Source organism: Magnolia sinica, chromosome 10 (assembly GCF_029962835.1).
Source record: "Magnolia sinica isolate HGM2019 chromosome 10, MsV1, whole genome shotgun sequence".
Classification (NCBI taxonomy): domain Eukaryota; kingdom Viridiplantae; phylum Streptophyta; class Magnoliopsida; order Magnoliales; family Magnoliaceae; genus Magnolia; species Magnolia sinica.
In genome coordinates, this window is record NC_080582.1 from 26774158 (window position 1) to 26797174 (window position 23017).

General features: G+C 38.3%; 1 protein-coding gene and 1 long non-coding RNA gene across 10 annotated transcripts; both read right to left on the reverse strand.

Annotated features, from left to right (window-relative positions):
* Nucleotides 1-218: 218 nt before the first annotated feature.
* Nucleotides 219-3983, reverse strand: LOC131257410 (uncharacterized). Its single transcript, XR_009177371.1, has 2 exons — nucleotides 3881-3983; nucleotides 219-553 (listed from the first exon to the last, which is right to left on the reverse strand). It is a non-coding gene; the product is annotated as an uncharacterized LOC131257410 (long non-coding RNA).
* Nucleotides 3984-6820: 2837 nt separating this feature from the next.
* On the reverse strand, nucleotides 6821-19764 carry LOC131258210 (uncharacterized). Of its 9 annotated transcripts, none has more exons than XM_058259350.1 (7): nucleotides 19585-19762; nucleotides 12256-13798; nucleotides 10921-10997; nucleotides 8645-8830; nucleotides 8230-8249; nucleotides 7157-7232; nucleotides 6821-7021 (listed from the first exon to the last, which is right to left on the reverse strand). In XM_058259350.1, exons 2-7 carry the CDS (start codon nucleotides 12431-12433, stop codon nucleotides 7010-7012), a joined length of 549 nt encoding a protein of 182 aa, XP_058115333.1. In that variant the 5' UTR covers nucleotides 12434-13798; nucleotides 19585-19762; the 3' UTR covers nucleotides 6821-7009. The 9 variants fall into 9 exon arrangements, 1 of the variants encoding a protein (XP_058115333.1); XR_009177979.1 differs by lacking the exons at nucleotides 6821-7021; nucleotides 7157-7232 and adding exons at nucleotides 9494-9985; nucleotides 11158-11248 and having other exon boundaries at nucleotides 8645-9168; nucleotides 19585-19764; XR_009177980.1 differs by lacking the exons at nucleotides 6821-7021; nucleotides 7157-7232 and adding an exon at nucleotides 9494-9985 and having other exon boundaries at nucleotides 8645-9168; nucleotides 19585-19764.
* Nucleotides 19765-23017: the final 3253 nt, after the last annotated feature.

Here is a 23017-nt window from a genome sequence, read left to right on the forward strand (position 1 = left end):
TATTTTTTTAATATTTAAAAGTCAAATAATGTTGCGGTATAATTAAAAATCAGAAATGATTGTAAAAATGTAAGATACAAAAATCAAATATTTGTTAACCAAAAATATACCAAATATCACAAGTCATATAAGGTAAATCTATCAAAATATAAGCTAGTTCACAATTTTCTTAGTTAAGATAACAATTACATCCAAACTAAAGTGTAAAGCAAGTTAGATCAAGAAATAAATTTTAGACAGTTTGGATTAAACCACCAAAATGATTAATGTAGTTGAATTTTAAGTCTTGAATGGGCCTGAGTTTTGGGATATAAGAAGAAAACGTAGTGGCAAATGTGATGGACAAATTGGATATCATGCACACAACATGATGAGCTTCAAACCCACATTATTAACAAACAGCACTTCATGAAAAATGATTGAGAACCACGATTCCCACCATAATTACTCCTAATAATACCAAGATAGTCTTTGTATAATTTATTAAGAAATGCTCCAGCTATTGCAAACCGGAGTGGGCCACAACGATCAGGCCTTAAGAGGATCAACCCACCTATACAATTAAGAAAAAAAAAAAAAAAAAAACCCAACATTAGTCTACATTCAATGAAAACTAAGCCAATAGTGAAGTGGTACCCATCAAACCCATGATCTCTATTCAATGGGCCGCATATGCATGAAATTGCAAAATCATACAATAAATTTTCAATGCCAACCTTGAGGATAAGGTGGTTGCTCATGGGCCATTCTCAAGTTTGGACTAGTTATCGTAATCATTCGAGTGCGGTCATTTCAATTCCAAACCTACACCAATGTATGTCTAACTTTTATATGAGAGATTATTTCCATTTAGTTTGGAAGAAGTGTCGAGACATACCATGCGAAGCCATAAACATGCCCAGTAGTGCATGTTCCAAGTGGGACCCACTTGTACAACAGATGATCAGGTGTTTTTATTTTTTGTTCTTTGGGAAAAAAATGCATCAAACAGAAGAAGTAGGAGATTATTTGAATTTACCTTCACAACCATACTACTCGGCCTCACGCTATCCATCGATGACTTTGGCATCATTACAAAGATTGATTTTTCATATTCTGATTTGATCAAAGCCTGATTTTAAGCAATTGTAATTAAGATAAGAAATTTGATGCTTCGAACTATAGAATTTGATCAAAACACTAAAAATTCAAGAAATAGGAAATGGGTATAATAGACACTAACAAAGGAATGGTAATAGATTGGATTCACACATTTTATTACTGATTTTACCTCTATAGGCTTCACGATACTGATTTTACCTCCATAGGTCGTGCTAGGGATTAGCCTCGGCCCAAATTTTAAACTGTTTGGGCTAGGTCTGTCGACCTGGGCCTATTCAAAATTCCCATTTGCATTTTGACAGTTAAAAAGTTCAAATGTTAAAAAGAAGAACACGCTATTTCAACAATTCAGAATAAGATCCAATTTATGCCAAAGCCATTGTAGCAATCCAAGTCATATGTTTAGCAAGCAAGTCTAAGGACCCAAAATAATTGTGTACACATCAAAGATGTTGGCATTGCCCAGGGACCGTACTTTGAGATCAATCTAGCCAACCTCGATTCTATTCTTAACTTCATCAATTGAAGCATAAGATAAATAATTCATTCCAATAAATTGCTAGTCATTCCACATCAGTAAAGGCCCAATAAATTTCCCCTAATATACATGTAGCATGAACAAAAGCAATACGAAGAATGCATGGATAGTCTCAAGTCATATTCAAGATTTCTGTACAAGATTTTGCAAAAATGTGATATTTTCAAAACAGAAAAAGTAAGATTTTAGAAACATATTGCATATGAATTTCAAAAACTGACATTTTCAACGTTGCATCCAAGTCTAGCTCCTCTTTGTAATTGAAAGCTTCATCAAAGCCTAGCTCATTCTTCAAAAGATCAACCTGAAATATATCATTGAAATTTTATCTGTGTCATAAAGGGAATATGCCTAGATGCAAATAAGGTTATAATTCCAACAAAAGATGTGCCTTCTATTTCGTGCAAGCACTTCCAACAACATAACAACCAACTCAGCTGATTTTTTTCTTGGTTTAGAGCAAAACGGGACTATCCCCTCTTTATTGTTATCATGAATTCTGATCAGGGGGCAGAAAAGCAGGGAAATGCTAGCCATCTTCAGATGGGTTCATTTTATCATGTTGTCCCAAAACCATGTGTACAAAGTACAAAATACTTTTAAGAATGCTTCATGAATGCAGATGATTTAAGAAGAACTGGAGAAGTTGCGACATGATAGTTAAGAATAGGAAAGCTTTTTAAACTTAATTGTGATCATTTTTTGATTGGAAATCCAAGATGGACCAGCGGGAGGTATATTGACTCTTGAAAGATCAACTAGGTGAAGTGAAAGTTGTGTATTCTTGCCCATTATGTATTCAGGATTCTAAAGCAGAAGTGAGATACTATCAGTTCTACAAGGCATTAAAGCTTTCCTGATGCATTTCTGAGAATAGTAGGAGGTGTAGGGAGTTTTGTTATGTAATGAACAATTACAAGGTCTAAGTCCTAACATGTGTAGAGTCATCGGATATCCATAAAAGGCCCATGTTTTGGTGAAACAGGCTGCTGATCTGATGAACTTCACTATTAATCTACCATGCTACAGTAGATCTCCTCGACAGTACAATCTTAACCTCTGTGAAGCAAAACTTGGAAAGAAACCTAAAACAGTTCTGTTCCCAATTTCGAGTCAAACATCCCAAACCACACCTCATCAACAGCTAAAATTTACTTAGAAAACCTAACTCCAATCTACCAGAAAAGCTCTTCGTTTCTCCCTTCTTCACATAAAATCAAACACAGAAAAACCAACAGATTTTTTTTTTTGGTAAAATTTTTTAATACCTGTGGGATTGACAGGCTCGCAATGGTGAGGCCTGAGATAACATTAGATTTCAGAAGCTTCAGACTGTAATGGTCTACATGCATTAAAGATAGAAGTATTGGAGTTTATGTATGCATTATCAATTAATAAAATTGATAGAAGAAAGATCAGATTGTAATATGTTTCTTCATTTGCTTACCATGCAGAAATGTCATTTTTGAATGCTATTGTAAGCTTCTAATTATGGGTGGTCAAATGAAAACAAAACAATTGTTCACTGACCAAAACCACAAGTTTAGAGGGAAAAGGAAAGGGGAAAATAAAAAATAAAATAAAAATAACTGACCAAAAAATGAGGATCACAAGTTAGGGTCCATCCAGTGGATAACGTCCAACATGTTAAGTGCTTGTGACACCCAATCCTTCCAATAGGTTGGCCTCACCATGAGGATCATCTAATGCAAAAGTCAGCCCTATCTACCCATTAACTAGGCCACACCATAGAAAGCAATGTATAGCCATCCATAAATAGTAGTATACTTGTGGGGTCTACTTGATGAGCAGATTTTCTTTTTCTTTTTTTGCACGAGGCGTTCTTCATGGTGGGGTCAATCAATCGGACCGGTTGGGTCTCACATGCACTCAATAGGTTGGAAGTTATTCGTTGGATGAGTTGTAACTTATGATCCAACTGGTTGGACTTGACACTTCTTAATTATTATATTACACATAACTTGTCAAACAATAAAAGAAATGATGTGTGTGTATCGCTTGAGTCGCATGTATGCTGAAAACTTCCAGTGGGATCTGCCACCTGACTTGTGGAAAGCCCAAATTTCACACTTGTGTGCCACATTGGCAGGGTGCTTGTGTCTGGTGTTTGCAGATGCTCTCACAAGCATGCATTTGTCATATGCTACAATAGTCCAAAACATTAGCTTATTAATGGGATATGGAATAATTGAGTGAGAATACAGGATCCAGGCCATTCACCTTGCGGTTTTTCCCAACACTATTTTCCTTTGGCTTCTTCACGGCTTCACATGGAGTGCTTTCCTTGGAGAGATTTCTTTTCTTCACTCCCATTGCCAACAAATCCTGTCATTTGACAAATGAGCCCACTAGCTGATAAAACATCTAAACTATCTCAATTAAATTATGTTACCGCAACCATGATGGCATTTGGGTTTTTTATGGGATAATGTAACAGAAACTACGATCATTGAGCCTGGGCGATTGCTTTCTCTTTCTATTAGCATGCATATCCTGTTGGCATTTTCATGCATGAGTTCCTAGCAATAACAAGTCTAGTAATCTCAATGAGCTAAGAAACTGGTGCATTTTCCACCATTTCTTAAAGGGTAGTAACTCATTCACCTCAAACATGGTTAACAGGGTTGATCTAGACTATCTAAATAGTGGGCTACACTCTGGATGGAGAAGACCCTCAAAATTACACTGATAGACAATGTTAATCATCTGGTACTGACATTGAATTTGAACTACTGAAATTGTCTTCTCTTTTTCTTTTCATGAACTTTCTTGTTCTTCTTCTTCTTCTTTTAACGACCCATTCGATGGCCAGCGATTGGTTGGTTATGATTATCAGATAAGTGAATTTTAGGACATTCACCACCACCAATGAAGCCATGTTTTGACTGGTCTGGATTGACATATATGCACACCACATGTGCAGCAGATGAAACAACACCTTTTAAGAAGTAGAAAACATGTACAGTAGTTTAGCCCAACCTCAATGAACTATATGACTGCTAACAACAAGCTTATTAGGAACACAAACAATAAATAGGAACCACACTCACAATGTCTTGCCCATCTGCCTGATTTTCATGTACATATCTCTATTAACCATTCCATTAAACACCATGCGTGCACTCCCTATTACCTTGTTCTTCATGTACATATCAACCAATCTGACGGCTACAAATGGGATTGAGCATTTGAAATCATGGAGGAGGTGGGGGCGTTTAACGAGGACAAGGAGGAGGCGATTGAAGTGTTTGGCGTGGGGCTTGCAGTTGAAATCATGGAGCATGGAATTGAATATCTAGAGGGATTTGGAGGGGAGGCCAGCGTTGGCGTAGATTTGGAAAAGGGAGGAGAATGGGCCTGGGGTGACGGAGGGCAGGCGTTGGGAGCGGAGCAAGCAAAGGAGAGAATCAGAGAGGGAGAAATGGTCGGAGCGGGCCAGCTTGAGGATTAGGGTATGGTAGGAAGGGTAGGAATGGTGGAAATTTGGTTGGAGGGAGGCGAGATCGAAGATTTCCTTGGCAAGGAGCGGGTCGGGTTGGGTAGCGATGAGCTTTTAGATGCAGGCAGGGGATCCGATTGGGGATTGGAGAGGGAGGTGGGTTTGTTGTGGTTGTGGTTGTTGTTGGGAAGACGAAGATAGGGATTTGAGAGAGGAGAGAAGGGTGTTGGGGAGGAATGGGTGTAGAGTTTTGCAGGGAGTGGAAAATGTTGGAGGCATTTTATCTTTCGTTATTCTTTTTTCTCTATAATGAAGAAGTGTGGTGAATGGGATGCGGATTGAGTCCTACCCCCGCCCGTCTCCAGTTGGGAACGGGCAAGAGCTTCAAGTTGCCACCGTGATGTATGGGTCGTATCTACACCGTCCATCCATTTTTTTCCTATCATATAAAGATATAAGCTAGAAAATGAGGTATATCAAAGGCTCAAGTGGACTACATAATAGGGATTAAACTCTTACCATTGAAAACTTCTTGGGGGCCATAGAAGTTTTGGATGGAGCTGATATTTGTGTTTTCTCTTCATCCATGTCCATGTAACTTTATGAATAGTTTGGTTGGCAAATAAACATCACATTGGACCTTAGAAAAGTTTCAACAGTGAGAATCATTGTCACTGCTGCTTCCTATGGCATGGTCTACTTGAGCATTGGATTTTCCTTAGATTTGGGCTTGTCCCCTGCAATGATACAAAAAAATGGATGGACAGTGTGGATATGACCCATACATCATGGTGGCCACTTAAAGCTATAGAACGTTTTCCACGGGTCCATTCGGAATGGTAAGAACCCGTTTTAAACTTGGAACAACTCTATCCCATTCCCAAACCAAACACCTACATGTTCCAAATTTGATGTATATTGAACATCAACACCATGCATTTGATGGGTCCCCTTTAGGTTATGGGATTTCCCAAAAATCAGCCATATGAAAAATTCAAGTGAGCCATATCTAAAACCATGTGAAGATATGCCAAAAACATATAAAAGCACTTAAAAGCACTTGATATAGCCCACCTGAGTTTTGGATGTGGCTAAAACTTGGTATGACCCCTCATCCAAGTGGGACACACATAATGGATGGGCTGGATTTGTGAACCACATCTCGATGGGCCCAATAAATGATTGTGAATATTTTAATGGGAGGGTAACCCCTCTCAACTGTTGTATGTGGTGTGGCCCACCCAAGTCATGTTTTGACTTGATTTTTAAGCTCATGGCCCACCATGGAATGGTGCATTCGACTAATGGGGTAGATGTTCGACATACGTCACAGTGGGGCCAACACAGCTCGAGCTCATGATAAGTTCCCATGAGGTCAATAGTACCATTTTCCTACGTATAATAAAATTTTTAAAAAAATTTGAAATGGTTGGAACAGCTGGTGGGCCATGATGCAAGTATTTTATCTGACACTACACCAAAATCGTCATTTAAGAATGGTTTTAAACCGTTCTTAAATGAGGAGTCGTAAAAAATCAAGAACGGTTCAGGACCATTTTGGGTACTGTTTCAAATTTTAGAGACAGAATTTTAGGAACGGTTTTAAACCGTTCTAGTGCCAACAGTCATTTTTGGGAATGGTATTTTTTCTTATTTCGGAACGATTTTAAACCAAAAAATCTGCTGTAAAAAATAAAATAAAATAAAATAAGAAACAAATATATTTGAGCCATATTCATTTAAGAATCAAAAGATAGTAAAAACAACCATGATGTAATTTGAAACATTATTTTTCTAACTTGCAAACCTAATAGTATAAACTAAAATTTGCAATGGAAGACTTCAAAATAAAAAAACAATTCAATGAAAGTCCGTCAAGCAGATGAAGAGCTCCACAATGTGATGGCCTTTTATGTACCTAACTAATAAGCAACAAGTAAAAAATAAGAACAAAAACATGTGAATAGATTGAAAGAACAACAATCAACTATCAAAACAGTGTGAAAAAAATTGTGACAATTGAACATACATATGGGGAATGTTGTTAGTTGACTCACCTGGTTTTTGGATATACTCGATGCACTCCTGACCTGAGGGGAGCTCGTTCTAGACCAAGCGGGGCTACGAATGGTAAGGGAGACGTAGATTGCAGATTACCTATCCAAAATAACCATTTCTTTTTTGAAGACAAAATAAAATAAAATTGTAAACTACAAAACTTGCTTGTGTTAGATACTCGAACATTGCAAGCCGTCAAAATATTAATACGAGATACCTACAGCCTGCATCCTCCCAGTCCAAAAGAAATACAGAGCAACATTTATTTCTACTTCCTTGGATATAGCATTGATAGATGGAATATTACCTTTTTGTATCTGTGATTACTGCAGTTCCCAATGACAAGTATGTCTCCAAGTTCTCATTACTCAAGGATTTTAGTTGCATTTCAAGCAATGAATTTGCTTCTGCCAATCTTCTCCATGTTTCTAGGGATTTTTTTTTCTTCAGAAATTCCTAGGGACATTAGTCTAAGACCTTAGATTTAGGAGGAACCGAAATTCATGGAGAAAAAGAAAAACAACATTTTTATACCAACTAATGAAATTCATATTACCATTTCTCCTTCCCTTTGAATGATGAAACTTGGTGCATTTCTCCTTCCACTTGTGTTTGCTAACAGCAACAGGGGCTTCCAGAATGAACTATGAAAGAAAAAAAAGATAAAAGAGAAGAAGATGATTGATGAACTTACCATGAACGACAGAAGGCTTGCAAGTATGTTGCACATCCACAACTTAAACATGTCAGCATGTGAAAGTAGTTAAACCAATTACCAAAATCCAAACAAACAGCATTGCAGCAAAATAACTGAAACTTAGTTTCACCTTACCTTACCACAGACCACATTGGGTTCCAATTCTCTGGATGAACTAAAAGAAGATGAAAAGAAAATTTTCAAGATATAAGAAACATCACAAGTAACTTACAAATATCACACCAATAGATAGTTCGGCCCAAGACTTATAATCGCTCATGGACAGGCATATCCTTTTTTGTGTGGCGAACCATCCTTTGGGAGTGATTATGCTATCTCATAGAAAATAGATTGTATTGGCAATAATAATCGATTTTGGTGTAGTGATCATACAACTGAAATACATTAGTTGTCATTGGCCTATCAAAGGTAATGCTAAGAAAATGCTTCAATTAAACTTTAAAATATCTCAGGCAAAGGACATTCAGTTTTGTGGCTTTTACTTGAAACAACTATGACCCATTCCATTTAAAAGTTTTATAGTAAGCAAAACTATTGTCACAACTCATCAAGAGCAATAAGAAATCTTATAATTCGAACTAGTGTGATCCTTTTGTCAATGCAAAATCTCATTGAGGAGAAATCTGACAAAATTTTGTAGTAGAAACTATCACAATATGATGGAACCAAAAACAAAAACACAAAATATGAGGAATATATGAAATTCCTTTTTGTATATATCAAACTATAGACAAATTGGGGAATATCCTATCAATTTATAGGAGCACACCTGATTGAATGTTTCACTAGGCCTACAATCGATGGCCATGTCCATACGAGCAACAAAGAAGTGTTGATGGACTGGTGCATATGACCCAGGAGCAATAGTTGTACCATATTTTCTGGATGCCCCAGGCTGCAATGCTCCTAAGCTGAGAATTCTAGTGAGTATAACTTCAGCTTCAATTTTGCCATCCTGTGAGCAAAGACTGTATATAAGCATCCACCTAAAAAAAAATCTCGTGGCCAAAGAAGAGTAAATGCAGGCTTGTAATTAGGCTTTAGCCTCTGATTAATGGGCATAGTTGACTGTTGGGCTTTAGAGATAGTTTATACACAGGATTGTGCCCTAAAAGAACTTACCTGGACCTGAAATAACAGAAAATCTATAGCAAATAAAATAGAAATATTGTTCTAGAAAAGTTGCAGGAAGGAACATGCAAAAGAGATGAAATCCATACTGCAGAAACAAACAGGTTGAAATCCAATGAGACTCTCCCCTGCATAGCTATATCAAACGAATTAAATAGATTCCTGCAAAACAACATGCGTACAATATTTCTTCAATATATCTACAAGGTGGAACTGAATCATGCATACCTTTAGGGAGAAAGTATCAAAATGACCAAATAAATATCCAAAGAGCTTCAATACTCCCTCAGAAAAATTTACTTCATGTAGAGAACTAGACACCTCAGAAACATTTAGGACAAGTGCATTCACACTTTTACCAATCCACACATGCTAGTTCTAGCAATTCAAAGGCAATGGGAGTTGTCCATAAGTTTTGGGTAGCTTAGTTTTGCATAAATCAAGGGAATGGCTTGAATATAAAAATGGATATGTGTACACAACTTACCTGCATAGGGAAACTTTCTATTGGTGAGTCGATACATTAGTTTATTCTTTGGTGATTTCTTTGGGGTTGCAAATCGGTAGGTAGGCTTTCAATTTTCTGCAAACAAGCATGCCAAAACAAGAAGCACAACAAGCATTCTTAATGGAATTCCAATTCTTCATGAGTGCATAAAATGAAATCCCTCTGAAATCTTGAAGAGGCATGCCCAGCTAACAACCATGAATAGAATCTTTAGCCAGGCCATCCACCATAGAAATACCTTTTCTGAAGGAATGGGCTATCTTGAAATTTATGACTACTCTCAATCGTATGATAGCCTCTACTCTGTATGGGCTGGTGCTAAGGATTTGAAATAACAACGGTAATTATTTTGGAATCTGATTCCACAATTTGAAAGCATCCATAGATGTGAAGCTTTCAGGGAAGCAACTTAGCCAGCTGCCCCCAAGATCATCAACCCCATTCTCCTGTATGTCCAGCTCAGTCAAATTCCTGTAACCCATATCAAATTTCAGGATCTTCGACAAACAACGTAACTAGCAAAAAAAAATCTTATCGATTGTTTATTGGTTTTCCTAAAACACTTGCTAAGGAGTCAATAGTCCTTGTTTATGCATTGCATCTTATCGATTCCATCGATGGATCCCTTCTATATTGTCTTTCTTTATTTAATATGCCCATTAAAATATTTCTGAGAAAAATACTAATCCATGTGCCAATGTGACATGCTAGTGGAAGCCTGAAGCCATCTTGAGACTCTTGACACTTAATAAATAAGCCCATGTAGCACACTGGGATGAAACTGAGGTTATCTATAATCCCATTTATGGCCTGGCTGGCCAGATGTGCTTCATGTATCATACATGCATACTTACCATGTCCTTATGTGAACTCATGCACAAAACAGTTGGGTGCTTCCTGCATTCAGAAAAGATATGCAAGAAAGTCGTGTTTAATTAGAATCATTCAATTGATAGTGTAAAAAACTTCTACTAGAATTTCCTATTAGAATTTCTTTTTATAGGTAATCTAGGTTCGAGCCATATGCCTCAATGTTGAAATGACCATGACCTGCCATTGAGCTATAGGTTTGAGCCCTCATCAGTTTTTTCTTGTTCTTTTTTTTTTTTCCTTTTAAGTTCAAATTGGCTGAGCATATGAAAAACTGGGCTTTCCTACAAAGAGTTTAGACTAGGTCCCGGGCCCAACGAAACCAAGTTGATGCTGTAAACTAAAGAGTCAACAGTGAGCTTTTGGGCGTTACATTCAACAAATACGATCATGAGGAATGAAAAATAGATCCTAGTTTTGGTTTCCATGAAATTACAGATTGAAAATTGGAATTTCTAGCAGGAATTGTTAAAAAACAGTATGATCATTGTGAACCACGACAAGCTGTACAATCTCAATATCAAGCAAAAGCTTACCTTGAACTGTCTAAAATAGGTATTTCTAGGACCTTTGGCCAGAGGTAGAGGCTTGCAACATGTTCTTTGATAAATTTCTGTGACGGAGATCATTACAAAAACAGTTAGTTTAAGACACTTCTAAAGTACTGTGCTTTCACTTGCTATGTTTGTAGGACCTTAAAATAAAATTAAATGATGTGCAAGATTTTTAGCAAATCCACTTTGAAAAGAAAAAATAAAGCCACATAGACATACTATTGGGAACTTAAAGCTCTGCCCTGTGGGCGAAATCCTGACAAAGCAAATGAAGAAACTTGATGTGGCTATATGAGGACAATAGGGAACCCTCGTGGTGAATGAAAAATAATTCAAATAAAAAGAAAGCAGAAGCACTTTAAGATGGCCATAGCTTTTTCCACAAACAACAAATCAATGGGTAGATTGCCGAAATCCAAGGCCTCAAATCAGAGAAGCCGATTTCTCAACAGTGCAGTATAGGAAACTGCCTACCTCCCCAACACCCCAATCAAGACCAGGAATCAAGAGAGAAGAAGGAATAACTTTTTCATGAAGCAGCTTACATATATGAATGAATACATTACAGGGACAGCCAATATCTTTGATCAAAAAATGTTTTTGAAACATAAAAGCTAAGCTTGAGATAAAAGTTTATAAAAAGATAAAGAAACCAAGTCATTTCTAGGAGACTTAATATAACTGATTCAAATTTCAACCATGTAGCACAACGGCCAGCCAGGCCAAACATGCTAATCCATGTGCCAATTCCAAAAAGAAGATTTTCATTCTAGCACAATCTCTCACGTGAGTTTAGGTGTTCCACCTTTATATGACGATTCATACTGTTGGCATCATTGGACCCACTTCAGGTAGCCCATGAACGAAAAGTGCTCCCACCAGATGAGAAAACTCATCACCTGAACATTTCAGATGGCCATGTTGGAAAGAAAATACAGCAATGATCAAATGGATGGATTTAATGGTTGGAATCTTCCAACCTATGGCAAGTTACGCGTAGATCATTACCTAAAGTGGGTCCCATCATATCAACTGCTTGGACCGCTGAACAAAAAATAACAAGAAAGAGTGTGCATCGTTTCCTTAATACCATCAAAAGGCCTATTAACTGATGGAGGGCTACTGCATACTGCATCTGCCTTAAATGATGACGGGCTACTACATACTATATTATGATGCCTTTTTTAAGTTTTTCTTCTTTTCTTTTCTTTTCTTTGATTCTTTATTTCCTTTTTCTTTTTTCTTTTTCTTGAGAGGCATACAATATGATGCATGACTGAAGGGAAACTGAAAACAGAGGCAATAGAGAATCCATACCTTTAACTTCTTGATTCCTCTGGCACATCTCATGGCACACAACTTCATAGTACTGCACCTTATCTTGCAGCAGTGAAATTTCATGGTTCTTGGAATCAATGACAGCCTTTGTAGCTGCTTCAGTTTCAGCCCTTGCCTGACCCCTTCCAATAGCTTTAGATACAAACCTTGCAACCATAACTTCTTGACTACCTCAAGCTGCACATTTCCAGCATAAGATGTTAAAGCGAATGATAACCCAAACTCAGACAAATGATTGACAATTCTCTGCCACTGGTTCTGCATGCGACCAAGAGTTTAGGGCTGGTGCAACATGATGAGTGGGCAAGCCTAATTTTAGGACTGGTGCATCTACATAGTGGAGCCACCTGATGAATTCACACCTTTGTGCCATGCTAGCAGATGTGGCGGCATTAGATGGCTGCCTATGTGCATGAACAGTAAACTTGTAGAAATTAAAAACTTCATGAGGTTATCATTTTCATGAATGATGATCAAGTTCATGGAAAAGCATAATCAGTTGAAATAGACTATTGCCACCATTACCAAACCCATTCTCATAGGAGGGAAAAAATAAAGATGCAATATACATTTTCTATTAATCCGGTCTGCAGCACATGACACCAAAAGAATAAGAAACAAATGACTCTGGGAATTACCTTGTTTAAAAAAACCAGTACCATGTTTCAATACTCTGCTCTCCAACACCCTTGATATGGAATATATCTGCTCCTGATCTCGTTCGTCTTTAGGTCCCCTTGTAGAAGAGAATGATCGGTTGTTACTATGAAGAAAGACGAATGGACGGCCAACTCTCTACCTCATCGTGTGGCTAGCTTTGGCAATGATCAACGGTGTGTGAAGCCATTACTCAAACGAGCCAGGAAAAGGAGAGGAATGGTTAAATCATACAACTGGAGTGATTTTTGTAACATGGCTTTCCAATAGTGGTATAGCACAAATGGACAGTATGCATCAATGTGCCATGTGAAAGTGTGGATGTGTTAAAGTCCACATGAAGGTGTGGATGTTAGCAGTGCATATCATCTGGCTGGACAAAATAAATATACATGCATAGACAAGCTCAAACTACTATAAAAAGTAATGAATTTACAAGAGCACAAAGATAAAGTAATGAATGTAGTTTCAAAAAATCATTGAAAACCTTAGATGAATACTTACATGGTATAAAATTATCTCCCACCTCAGAAGTTTCAAAACTGGGTAGACTGTTAAGCAAGCAAAAAGGAACTTTGCTAGCTTAGTGCATGATTAACTTACGGATTCCGATGACTGGGTCTTGCATGTGTTCCTCGTGATTTATCCAATTTGGCAACATACACAAGACTCTCAAGTGGCAAACTCAGAAATTCTGCATTGCTAGCTACAATAGGTCATGAAAATCAAGGCCCAATAAGTAGGGAACTTTGCTAGCTTGGTGCATGACCTACGTAGTGCAGATGCTGCCCCATATGAAGAGGTGTTGGATCCATGTGAAATGGCCCATTGTCATCACAATCTGGCAGTTGACAGTCCAGATGACCTGAAAACCCATAAGTTAAAAGTGTACATCACCATGCTCTAAAATGTTTCACTACGGTCATGCTCTAGGGGATAGTAGGAGGTGAACCATGGATCAAGAATCAAATAGACAGGGTTGATTAATTTCTCTATATTAAGGGGATAGTAGGAGGTGAACCATGGATCAAGAACCAAATAGACAAGGTTGATTAATTTCTCTATATTGAATAGAATGTACATGTGGATAGATGAATGAATGTGTATGAGAAAGTTAAAAACATCCTAGATCATGAGTTAAACAAAAAACAAGCCAGAGTAGAAAGGAAAAAAAAAATCAAAGAAGAGCAATGATTCCAATGTCCATCTTATGCATTTGAACCAAAATCTCATTCTTTCAAGCATAGAGAGGGAGAGAAGAAATCTAAAATTGACATGTTCACATTACTTGAGGTTTCGCTCATCATTTCAATTAAGAGTCAATACTTTTATTTGTTGAGATGTGGAGCCACATCTAGACGATCGCTCGACCGGTCGAGTGCCCTGCTCGATCGGTCGAGTGGCACGCTCGATCGGTCGTAGACTGGCTCGACTCAAAGTCCAGAGAGCATCGTTTTTTGGGTTCTGTGGTACTCGACTAGTTGAGGCTCATGCTCGACTAGTCGAGGGTCCGCTCGACCAGTCGAGGTTACACAGATTCGTTTCTAGATTTGATGTGGACTGCGGATTTTTGAGTCGATTTTCGCAGAGGTGCGAAAGGAGAGTTGCCTAAATTATAAATAGGGGTCCCTAAGGCTTTTCTAGGTATTATGAGAGTTATTCAAAGGTGTGGGCAAAGGGTTTTCTCTGTACTTCCAAGGGAAGAGGTTAGTATATTGCCTTGTAATCTTTGTTTTCTTCATAGTGGAGGTTTGCATCTGTAGTTTTTTTACCCTCGTTGGGGTTTTTCCACGTATATCGTCTTGTGGTTTATTTAGAATGCTTTGATTCTTCTTCTAGTTTATATTTCTTCTAGTTTATCGTTTGTGGGTGAGACCTAAAATTGGATCTTGGTTCACTGTGTTGTTAAAATGCTGCGCAACAACTGGTATCAAAGCTATTGGTTTTAGTTCTATTGGGAGTGATGACGGAAGAAGGGAACACTAGAATTGAGAAGTTTGATGGTTCAAACTTTGCCTTCTGAAAGATGCAGATGGAGGATTATCTGTATTAAAAGGACCTCTATATTCCTCTAAGAGGAAAAGAGAAGAAACAAGAAAAGATGACAGATGATGAATGGTTGTTATTAGATCGGAAGGCTTTAGGAACGATCTGACTCTCTTTGTCTAAAAGCGTCGCCTTTAATATATCCAAGGTGAAAACCACAAAAGAATTAATGAAAGCCCTAACCACTATGTATGAAAAACCTTCAGCGTCCAACAAGGTTCATCTTATGAAACGACTATTCAACATGAAGATGTCAGATGGGGGGAGCGTGGTCGAACATCTAAACGAGTTCAATACAGTCACGACCCAGTTGAAATCCGTTGGCATTGTTTCTGAGAATGAGGTAAGGGCATTATTGATCTTGTCCAGTTTGTCAGACAGTTGGGATGGTTTGGTGATTGCTGTGAGCAATTCTTCAGGGTCGACAAAGTTGAAATTTGATGATGTGGCCGAAATAATTCTCAGCGAAGAATCTAGAAGAAAGGCATCAGGAGTTTCAGGGGATTCAAAGAATGCTCTAAACGTTGAAGGAAGAGGAAGATCGCTGAACAAATGAGGCAATAAACACGGACGTTCTAAGTCGAGGAAGAAGTCCAAGGGACCGAAAGACAAAGATGGGTATTGTAATTGCGGGAAGAAGGGGCACATGAAACGTTATTACAGGGCGCTCAAGAAACAAGAATGAAGCTCTCAAGACGAGAAGGATTCAGTAAATCTATCTGAGGAGAGTGACAAGAGGCGTTGGTCTTGTCTCTTGATGCGAGGAATGAGTCTTGGGTTACAGACTCGGGTGCTTCGTTTCATGCCACTTCGTGTAAGGAAGTTCTGCGTGATTATGTGTCAGGTGACTTCGGGAGAGTCTACCTAGGTAATGATGAGCCGTGCAATATTGTTGGAAAGGGTGATATTCATATAAATCAGAAAGACGGAACGACTTTGAAATTAAAGGATGTCAGACATGTACCGAGTTTGAAACGAAACTTGATCTCAGTGGGGCAGTTAGCCGATACCGGTTATGTGACGACATTCACCAGTGATTCCTGAAAGATCACAAATGGTGCTTTGGTGATATCTTGAGGTAAAAAGGAAGGTACTTTGTACATGACTTCAAGATCGTATAGTTCACTCGTAGTCGCATCAACTGGAGTGAATAGGCAGTTATGGCATCAGAGGTTGGGACATATGAGTGATAAGGGGATGAAAGTACTATTGTCAAAAGAGAAGCTACCAGGGCTGAAATCTATTGACTTGGAATTCTGCGAAGACTGCGTGTCTGACAAGCAGAAGAGGGTAAGCTTCAAGAAGATAGGACGCGCTCCAAAGACGCATCTGTTGGAGCTTGTACACACTGATGTGTGGGGACCGGCATAGGTATCATCTCTTGGTGGCTCACGTTACTTTATTTCTTTTATTGATGATGTTAGTAGAAAATTGTGGGTTTATTTCTTAAAGCAAAAATCTGATGTATTTGATGTATTTAAGAAGTGGAAAGTAATGGTAAAAAATGAGACAGGTAAAATAGTAAAATGTCTCAAATCTGATAATGAGGGAGAGTATTGTGATAAGAGATTTGAGGAGTATTGTGCAACAAATGGAATCAAACATTAGAAAATAATTTCAGGGACATCACAGCAGAATGGTGTAGCTGAGCTCATTAATAGGATCATCCTTGAGCGCGCCAGGAGCATGAGGTTACATGTTGGGTTTCCTAAGACGTTTTGAGCAGATGCTGTGAATACTACAGCATATCTCATCAATAGAAGTCCCTCAGCACCATTGGATGGTGGGCTACTAAAAGAAACATGGACTGGAAAAGAAGTGAACCTTGCACATCTCAGAGTGTTCGGTTGCACTTCATACGTTCACATTGATGCAGAGCACAGAAGCAAGCTGGATGCGAAGTCCAGGAGGGGCACATTTATAGGCTACAAGCAGCATGATTTTGGCTACAGGTTTTGGGATGCAAAAAATAGAAAAATCATCAGAAGCAAGGACGTAGTCTTCAATGAAAAAGTGATGTATAAGGATAGTGTGCAAGAAAATAAGGCCGAGGAGAAAGAATTCGTAGAGTTGGAAGAGTTACCGAACACGGGTGTTACAACGCCACAAGATGATCATGCACAGGAGCATTATGAGGCAGAGTCACAGACACCGGTTGTGAGAAGGTCTACTCAGGAGAGGAGACCCATAGTCCGATACTCACCCTCCTTATATTATCTACTGCTGACAAATAATGGTGAACCATAGTGTTTTGAAGAGGCATTACAGTCAGATATACGGGTTAAGTGGGAGAAGGCCATGGATGATGAGATGGACTCTCTTGAGTCTAATCATACATGAGAGCTAGCTACTCTACCCAAAGGTAAGAAAGCTCTTCATAATAAGTGGGTTTATAGACTGAAAGAAGAACACAATGGTTCGAAACGGTATAAGGCCAGATTGGTCATGAAAGGGTTTCAACAAAAGGCATGTATCGATTTCACTGAAATATTTTCACCGGTAGTGAAAATATCTACGATTAGCATGGTCTTGAGTATAGTGGCTACAGAGGACTTACATCTAGAGCAGTTAGATGTTAAGACAGCCTTTCTTCATAGGGACCTTGAAGAAGAGATATATATGCATCAGCCGACAGGATACGTGGCACCAGGAAAGGAAAACAAGGTGTGTAGATTGAAGAAGAGTCTATATGGCCTGAAGCAGGCCCCGAGGTAGTAGTACAAGAAGTTCGACAGTTTCATGTCGGAAAATAGTTTTAGGAGATATCATACAGACCACTATTGCTATTTGAAGAAGTTTGATACATCGTACATCATCCTTCTTCTGTACGTTGATGATATGTTTGTGGCCGGTTCGAGCATGAAGGACATCTCAAATCTCAAAAGACAACTGTCTAGAGAATTTGCCATGAAGGATTTAGGAGCTGCAAAATAAATCCTAGGCATGAGGATAAAGCGTGACAGGGAAAACAAGAAACTGGTTTTGTCACAGGCAGAATACATAGCCAAGGTACTTGATCGATTCAATATGGGAGGTGCTAAGCCGGTTAACACTCCATTAGCCAACCACTTTAAGCTATCTAAGGAGCAAGGTGCAAAGACACGGGAGGAACGGGACTACATGGCTAAAGTCCCATATGTGTCAGCTATTGGGAGTCTCATGTATGCTATGGTGAGTACGAGGCCAGACATTGCTCAAGCAGTGGGAGTTGTTAGTAGGTTCATGAACAACCCCGGGAAGGAACATTGGGAAGCTATGAAGTGGATCCTCAAATACCTAGTAGGTACTGTGGATATAGGGTTGTGCTATGGTGGATCGAAAATTAAGCTATAAGGTTACGTAGATTCAAATTTGGCAGGAGATATCGACAACAGAAGAAGCAATACAGGTTATGTCTTTACTCTAGGCAGTACTGCAGTCAGTTGAGTCTCTCAGTTACAAAAGATAGTATCTATCAGTATGATGGAAGCAGAATATGTTACAGTTACAGAAGCGTGCAAGGAAATGGTGTGGATGCAAGGTTTCATGGAAGAGTTGGATAAGAAGCAAGCAGATTGCAAGCTGTACAGTGACAGTCAAAGTGCAATACACTTGGCTAAGAATTCAGCCTTCATTTAAGGACCAAGCATATTGACATTAGATATCACTTCATATGTTCGTTATTGGAAGATGGATCGATTTCTCTGGAGAAGATCCATATAAGTGAGAATCTTGCGGATATGCTGACCAAGGCGGTCACACAGGAGAAGCTGAAGCTCTGTTTAGCTTTCATTGGTCTTCAGGCTTGAAGACGGGGAGGTGGTGCACTCCGGATGAAGAAAACGAAGGTTTATGGCAATGTGTCTCTAAGTGGGATATTGTTGAGATGTGAAGCCACATCTGGACGGTCGCTCGACCGGTCGAGTGGCCCACTCGACCAGTCGTGGATTGGCTCGACTCAAAGTCCAACGAGTATCATTTTTTAGGTTCCGGGGTACTCGACCGGTCGAGGCCCATGCTCGACTAGTCGAGGGTCCGCTTGACCAATCGAGGTTATGCAGATTCATTTCCAGATTTGATGCAGACTGTGGATTTTTGAGTCGGTTTTCACAGAGGTGTGAAAAATGAGTTGCCTAAACTATAAATAAGGGTCCCTAGGGATTTTCTAGATATTATGAGAGTTATTCTGAGGTATGGGTAAAGGGTTTTCTATGTACTTTCAAGGGAAGAGGTTAGTATATTGCCTTGTAATCTTTGTTTTCTTCATAGTGGAAGTTTTCATCCGTGGTTTTTTTTACCCTTGTTGGGATTTTTCCATCTATATCTTGTCTTGTGGTTTGTTTGGAATGCTTTGTTTCTTCTTCTAGTTGATATTTCTTCTGGTTTATCGTTTGTGGGTGAGACCTGAGATTGGATCTCGGTTCACTGCGTTGTTGACGTGCTGCGAAACATTATTAGCAATAAGCCATCTAAGAATTTCTCTTAAATAAATGTGCCTTGGAAAGGTGAAACAAGACAGCCCATCACCACAGAATGGTTTTAGCCAAGATATATTAAGTACCCCTAGCCAAAATAACTGGAGAAATAGTTAATCTACACAACTAAAAGTACTGAGAACACAATTACCTCTCTTGTTGAATTACTTCATGAACGCGATAACCAAGATAAGTTTTACACACCCGTGGAATGTTTCTTTGAAGCATTTTACTCCACTACCATTAAATGAGCATAAAAAATCACAAAGGCAAACATTTCTACAGAAATCCACCTAATAGTGAAAGTTGATGTCCTGAAACCAAAAATGGATCAAACCATAAAAACCATAGCATAGACTCCAAAGGTCTTTGTAAATTTTCTCATCTATTGCTTAAACAACACTAAATGATAGTTCCAAGTGTGGGATCTTTGTAAATTTTCTCGTTGTAAATGATAGTTCCAGGTAGGCCATACAATCCATGGTCAGGTGTTCTCCCAAGCTGGCAATCCCAGGAGGAAAAAAAAAAAGCTTAAAACTAGGGAATAAGAAAAAAATTACCTTAATGTAGTGAGGGGCCTCAGCCTTTATGATACCATGTGCAATGGGAGGTAAGAATGTCAAGTGCAAATACCTGAACAAAGCGCATAAAGAGAAAATGACTCAGTTACAGGCATGGATACTACTACACTGATGTTTTTGAACATGTCATTCTAAGCAAATAAAAAATAAAAAAAAATGAAAAACATAGATTTGCTAAGCCACACATGTGTGTAGTAAATCTCATGTACAAGTGTCAGCATGGCACAATTGGTACAAGATCCAATCCATCCATCTAAATGGAAACACTATCTTGATTACCTGGCCCAAGAATCAGGTTCACCCATTAGTCATGTGGGCCATAGTTTGTGAATAAATGAATAGATATGAAAAATCACAAGATGCATCTATCAAGTATATCAGAAAAAAAAAATTACCAGAATTCATGACAAAGCATGAACCAAACAATATAAACTTGAGAATACATGAATAAACAGAAAGGCACAAGGATTGATGTCCTCAGAAATTTAATAGTAGTGAAAGAACACATAAACATGGATAATGCCAGATATCATACACCGACTTCCGGTTCAAGGTGGCGTCAAATCTGCAAAGGTAAATCTGGGAGATTGAGAAGTGCAAAATCTGCAAAGGCAAATCTGCTCTTCATTATATGTATGTCCTATATTGGTACATATGGGGAGGGTAAGATTCAGAATCCAACTCCAGTGGGTAGCCCTAACAGGGGATAACTCACAGGCATGGGGAACATAGGTGAGGAGAAGGAAATTGAAAAAAAAAAAAAAAATCAACCAGAATTTTAGAACAAAAAATAGATCTTAAAATTAATTTTAAAAAAAAAAAGAAAAGAAAAAAAAAAAACACACCTAAAACTAACATTGAAAAAATCAAAAACTATTTAAAAGAAAAAAAAAACCCAACAAAATTGACCTTAGCTGGAAATCAAAACCCATATCCCATCGACAAGAAATTCCTTTCAAAAAAAATTCTGAAAATTGGTGAAAAGGACGCAAAACCGAAAAGAAAAAAGAATCAACATATAAAAAGCTGAGATTTTCATTTCTGAATAAGATCAGAAAGAAAGGAATTGAATAAAAAAATCTAAAAAAAAAAGAACCCCATTTTTTTTTTTTACGAAAATACACAAAACCCTTTATCTTATCGAAAAACCAATACCCAGATTTTATCAACTAGAAACTCCAAAACAGAAAAAAAAAATTTGAAAATTTCAAAAGAAAAATCATAACTAAAATCCACACTAGAAAAACCCCAATTTTTTCTAGAAATTACCCCCAAAAAAAGCCCCAAATTCCGAAAGATGAAATTGCACGATACCCTAAAAATCAATCACGGAAGCCATCCACAAGAAATTCAACGAAGAAAAACGAGAAACTTCAAAAGGAAATCCCCAATATCTATTTTTATTGACGAAAGGATGGACCCGTAAAAAACAAACCTTTTCATAATCACATTACAGCATCGGGACGGGATTGGATTTCTCTCTGGACCTCATCGGAATCTAACTATCTGGCAACGGGATTGTCTTCCCGAAGAGCTTGATCGCAGGGTTATTGGCCTTAGACATTTCTCAGCCATCCGATCTTTCTTCAATAGCTTCTGTGGATAAATCGAAGCGCGTATCCTTTAGAGAGAGAGAGAGAGAGCAGGGAACAAAAAGGGGTAGAAGAGAGATTTTGGGAGGGGATGCCGAGATTGATTCCGATTACAGGACCCTCTCCCTTTCCTGACATTCTAAAATCGCTCTGAAAATCGCAGATCAAGAGAGAAGATAGAGAAGAAAGGTAGAAAATGAGTCTTCTAGGGTTTCAATTCTCACAAAGCTATGGTTTATTTCTTTTGAAAGTGTGCGTTAATGTATTGTACGTTTTAAAACCATTTTAGAACAAAAAATATAGTCGAAAGTGTGCGTTAATGTATCGTGCAGTTTAATACCGTTTCAGAATAAAAAAAATAGTCGTTCCTGATTGACAAATTTGGTGTAGTGTGAGCCGTCCATCCCTTTTTTCAGATCATTATAGGGCAGGAACCAAAACTGTACCGTATGTGAACTTTAGGTGGACTACACACTGGGTTAAACACCCATCATATTTTAACAACAGCCCTACACGTTACTGTGCAGCCGTTGGTACCTTGTGGTGGTGCCCACTGGCCCCCACCATAATGTATGTATTTTCATCCACACCGTCCATCCATTCTACCAGATCATTTGTGTATATATGCCCCCAAAACTGAGGCTGACCCAATCCTTGTATGGACTATGACATGAACAATGGGGATTAAATGCCTATCCTTGAGAACTAATCAGGCCCACCTCTCTCTCTATAATATATATAGAGAGAGAGATAGAGAGAGGGATATATATATATATATATAGAGAGAGAGAGAGAGGGAAAAGATTGTGTTGATGGTATAACTGTAATGCATCATGTGAATGTTGTAAGTGGCCAATGAAGGAGCGACTGTGTAAAAGTGATTATAGGACAGATAGCAAGAACAGGAGAGAGTAGGCCACAAAGTACTAAATGGTTATAGCAACCATCTAAATGGGATATAGAGGGAAAAGGAGTCTCATACCAACCCAATCAAAACAAAACATTATCTTTTTAATTGCCAGTTTATTTAGATTCCATAGTGTAAATCGCTTTATTTTTTCTACCAAGTCAATTACATTTCTTAGTGTAATCCCTTACTTTCTACATGTTGTTTACATTCCATAGTGTAATCCGTAATGGTAATCAAGTAGCTGATAATCATACTTGTAGTTTAAGTCTAACCTTGTACGCTAAATTCAGTTCTTTATCAGGAGAGGTGTTTTACAGCTATCCACTGTAACCGACTGTAAGAATCCATTTGTCATTTTTATTTCATCTGTATCAAAAAGTCATTTCATACGGAAGGCAAAGGTGTAACCCATCATCAAAGAACGAACGCTACCCTCTGAATATCACCTAATCCTGTTTACACATAGAACGAGTGGCTAAATAGGTGGCCCATCTCATCAAA